General features: G+C 58.5%; 2 protein-coding genes across 2 annotated transcripts; both read left to right on the top strand.

The window, feature by feature from the left end:
- Nucleotides 1-13: 13 nt before the first annotated feature.
- Nucleotides 14-1,408, top strand: LOC127751667 (farnesyl pyrophosphate synthase-like; the record flags this gene model as incomplete). Its single annotated transcript, XM_052275606.1, has 5 exons — nt 14-139; nt 212-415; nt 513-752; nt 820-954; nt 1,083-1,408. Coding segments are annotated over 5 exons (924 nt in total), but the record flags the coding sequence as incomplete, so codon positions are not given.
- Nucleotides 1,409-1,648: 240 nt separating this feature from the next.
- LOC127751668 (uncharacterized) lies at nt 1,649-2,513 on the top strand. Its single transcript, XM_052275607.1, has 3 exons — nt 1,649-1,796; nt 2,058-2,198; nt 2,277-2,513. The coding sequence occupies exons 1-3, from the start codon at nt 1,665-1,667 to the stop codon at nt 2,451-2,453; spliced, it is 450 nt and encodes a 149-aa protein (XP_052131567.1). The 5' UTR covers nt 1,649-1,664; the 3' UTR covers nt 2,454-2,513.
- The last annotated feature ends 580 nt before the right edge of the window (nt 2,514-3,093 follow it).

Raw genomic sequence — 3,093 nt, 5'->3', positions numbered from 1 at the left:
AAATTGTCCTCAGGTGCTGCACTACGTGGTGCCGCGGGGCCGCCTGTTCCGCGGCTGCAGCGCGCTCAACGCCTGCCGCGAGCTGCTCCCGCCGGACCGCGCCGGGCTGGGCAAGCCGCTGGGCCTCGCCTTCGAGATGGTGAGCGGCCTCCCTAATCACCGCCTTCCTCACGCCCCTCACAACCGTTACAATCCTGGTGCGTCCGAGTAGCTGCAGGGCTACGTCGTCATCATCGACGACCTGGTCGACGTCGCCGAGCTGAGGAGGGGGCTGCCCGCCTGGCACACGCTGCCCGGCGTCGGCCTGCACGCCGTCAACGACGCTTTCCTAGTTCACACGGCGATGAACAAGGTTCTGCACCGCTACTTCCGCACAGAGCCGAGCTACGTCCGCCTGTTCGAACTCTTCAACGAGGTGAGTGCGGTAGGTGCGAGGGTCGGAACCCCGGGCCCGGGTACGCGACATTGCATTGCAGTTACACAGAGTGCACCACAATCTGGGCACTTCGCAGGCGATCTTCTATGGTATCATAGCCCAGAACTACGAGTGCCACAACGGCTGCACCGGCGAGGGGAGGTTCGACGCCTTCGACCACGCGATGCACGCGGCGCAGGCTCGCTTCAAGATCTCGCACTACAGCTTCTACAGCCCGCTGGCCGCGGCCATGCACCTGGCCGGCCTCTCGGACAGCGGGCGCCAGGGGGTGCTCTGGGGGGTGGCCCAGGACATCGGGATGCTCTTCACCGTGCAGGTGAGCTTGGGCGCGCGAAGGTTGTCGACAGCCACCGACCTCTACTCACATACATTCTCCCGTCCAGGACGACTACAGCGACTGCTACGAGCCCGAGTCGCTGTCGGGGAAGACCCGGTGCGACATCCGCAACGGCAAATGCACCTGGCTGGTGGTGGAGGCCAAACGGCGTGCCAACGACAAGCAGCGTGCCCTGCTTAAGGTGAGCGGGAGCGCCTGGGGGGCAGGCCGCCGGAGGGGTCGCGCACACGGGTGCCGAGCGGTACGGCCTACCATCGCAGGCGCCCACCTCAGAGGGGCTCTCTTAATCCCGCGACGAAACCCCGACAGGAGAACTACGGTGTCGACGACGCCGAGAAGGTGGCGGCCGTGATGGAGCTGTACGCGGAGCTGGGCATGGAGGAGGCCATCCAGGACTGGATGCGCAGTGAGTACTCCAGGATCAGCGAGGTCATCCGGAGGCAGCGCGACCTGCCGCCCGAGGCGCTGCTCTACATCCTGGACGCCATCCGGCAGCCGCTGCTGCGGGTGGAGGAACCGTTACCGTAACGCAACAGGAAATACACTGTCCGACTGTGGTAGCATTATTATTGCATTATTTCTTTTAAATGTTTTGCAACCTTGAATAAAGTTTTTGTCAGATTTTGTTCCACGAAGCTGAGATATTCGTAGTACTCGGGCTCACCGTGACCATACGAAGGCCCATGTCGGGTGCCGTTGTGACGTGTCCATGCGGTGGCGTGCCGTGCATGGCCGGCGTGAGGGCATCAAACGTGCAAAGAAAGTGTACAACGGGTGTCTACAAACAAGGTCGCGTCCGAGCGGCCCGCACGTTTTGTTTTCGGGGTGCACGTCAGCCGGCGACGCCATTCTCGCGAACGCGGCCCGCGGCCGTCACGCCCGCGCCCCGCCATGGCGGTGCACCGTCACGGCGGCGTCCGCCTTCTTAAGGGCGCCGAGGACGGCGGAGGGCACAACGACTCCACCCGGTCTAGCAACATGTCCCGCCTTGCAGTCTTCGCTCTCCTCGCCGCTGTCGCCGCGGTAAGGGGTCGTGCACTTTCTACGCTCCCAAGAGGACCAGGACGGTTGTTTGGAGTCCATAGGGACCCCATGATATATTCACTCTGGGGTACCCACGGGACCCCGTAGTATTTTTACCCTAGGGTAAAAATGTCACGGGGTTCCTATGGACTCTCAAAACCGTCCTGATCCTTTTGCGACCTCATGATTTTTTGTTCCTCTCCCGTAAAGTCATGTGGTATGTTTGTGCTACCCCCAACCGCGTCCTTGTTGTGCCCACAGTGCGCCGTCGCTGGCCCACCACCGCGTCCCCAAGGCCACGGACCCCACGGCCCCCCAGCACACCACGGCCTGCGCGCCTGGCTGCACGCCAAGGAGGCCCAGCTCCACCAGTGGGGCCACGCCGAGAAGGCCAAGCTGAAGGTATGAGACGCGCCAGGTCCGGGCGGAGGGTCAGAACAAACGCCAGTCATGTGGCATTTAATTCTCTCTCCGCGACAGAACGCCTGGAGGCAGAAGGTCGTCCCCCACATCGTCCAGCTGGAGAGGAAGCTTGGCGCCGAGTGGCAGAAGAAGGCCCCCCAGGTCGCCGCTCTCCTAAAGCAGAAGGCCGGCGCCGCCTTCGACAAGGCCGTCAAATTCGTCTCCCAGCAGGTCAATAAGAAGCTCCAGGGTTGAGGTTGAGAGAGCACCCCAAGCAAGCACGACCACGAAAATATATAAAGACTACTAACCATATTCAACAGACACATTATTAACTGTAGTCATTCAGCAATCGGCTTTTATTACCACGACATTTAAAGTCACGCATGCATGTGCACATGAACAACAAATGACGTGGACTCCTTAGAAAATGCAGTCAGGTGGAACAGTGGAACACCAAGAAAACAGACAGAAAACACGGTCTCATCAAAATGATGTCAAGTAATGTCAGTATCCAAATTTGGTCATTTTGGCGGTCTGATTGGATATCAGTTTGACTTTAAGCGATGTCGTAAGATTGTAATTTATAATTGCAATCACCGAGATATTCAGCCAGCACATACAAGGAATACAATATAGTTCCGTTAGCTCCTCGCATAATATTTTCGGTCTACGCATGGGATTCCTTTACTCCAGGAGACACGAGATGTGCTAAAGCGTGTTCCAGTTTCAGACATGTCTGCCCTCTTGTTATGGATAGCATTGCAATGCGCAATTGGAGCTTTTTGGACAGTAATTTCAGAAAAAAAAATCGGGAAAGGTTGTGGATAGAAAACGGTCTGAAGGTGCGATTGTGGCGCTCAAGAAAGTGGTAGTCCATCCATCGGCAAGGGTT

This window comes from Frankliniella occidentalis, unplaced genomic scaffold (genome assembly GCF_000697945.3).
Source record: "Frankliniella occidentalis isolate FOCC.00 unplaced genomic scaffold, Focc_3.1 Scaffold689, whole genome shotgun sequence".
Taxonomy (NCBI): domain Eukaryota; kingdom Metazoa; phylum Arthropoda; class Insecta; order Thysanoptera; family Thripidae; genus Frankliniella; species Frankliniella occidentalis.
This window is presented reverse-complemented; position numbering and strand designations above follow the sequence as displayed.

Excerpts from the sequence above, each read along its gene's own strand:
- LOC127751668 (XM_052275607.1), top strand. The coding sequence starts at position 1,665 with ATGGCGGTGCACCGTCACGGCGGCGTCCGCCTTCTTAAGGGCGCCGAG. Across the intron at positions 1,797-2,057 it reads TCCTCGCCGCTGTCGCCGCG|TGCGCCGTCGCTGGCCCACC; the intron begins GTAAGGGGTCGT and ends TTGTGCCCACAG. Across the intron at positions 2,199-2,276 it reads CCGAGAAGGCCAAGCTGAAG|AACGCCTGGAGGCAGAAGGT; the intron begins GTATGAGACGCG and ends TCTCCGCGACAG.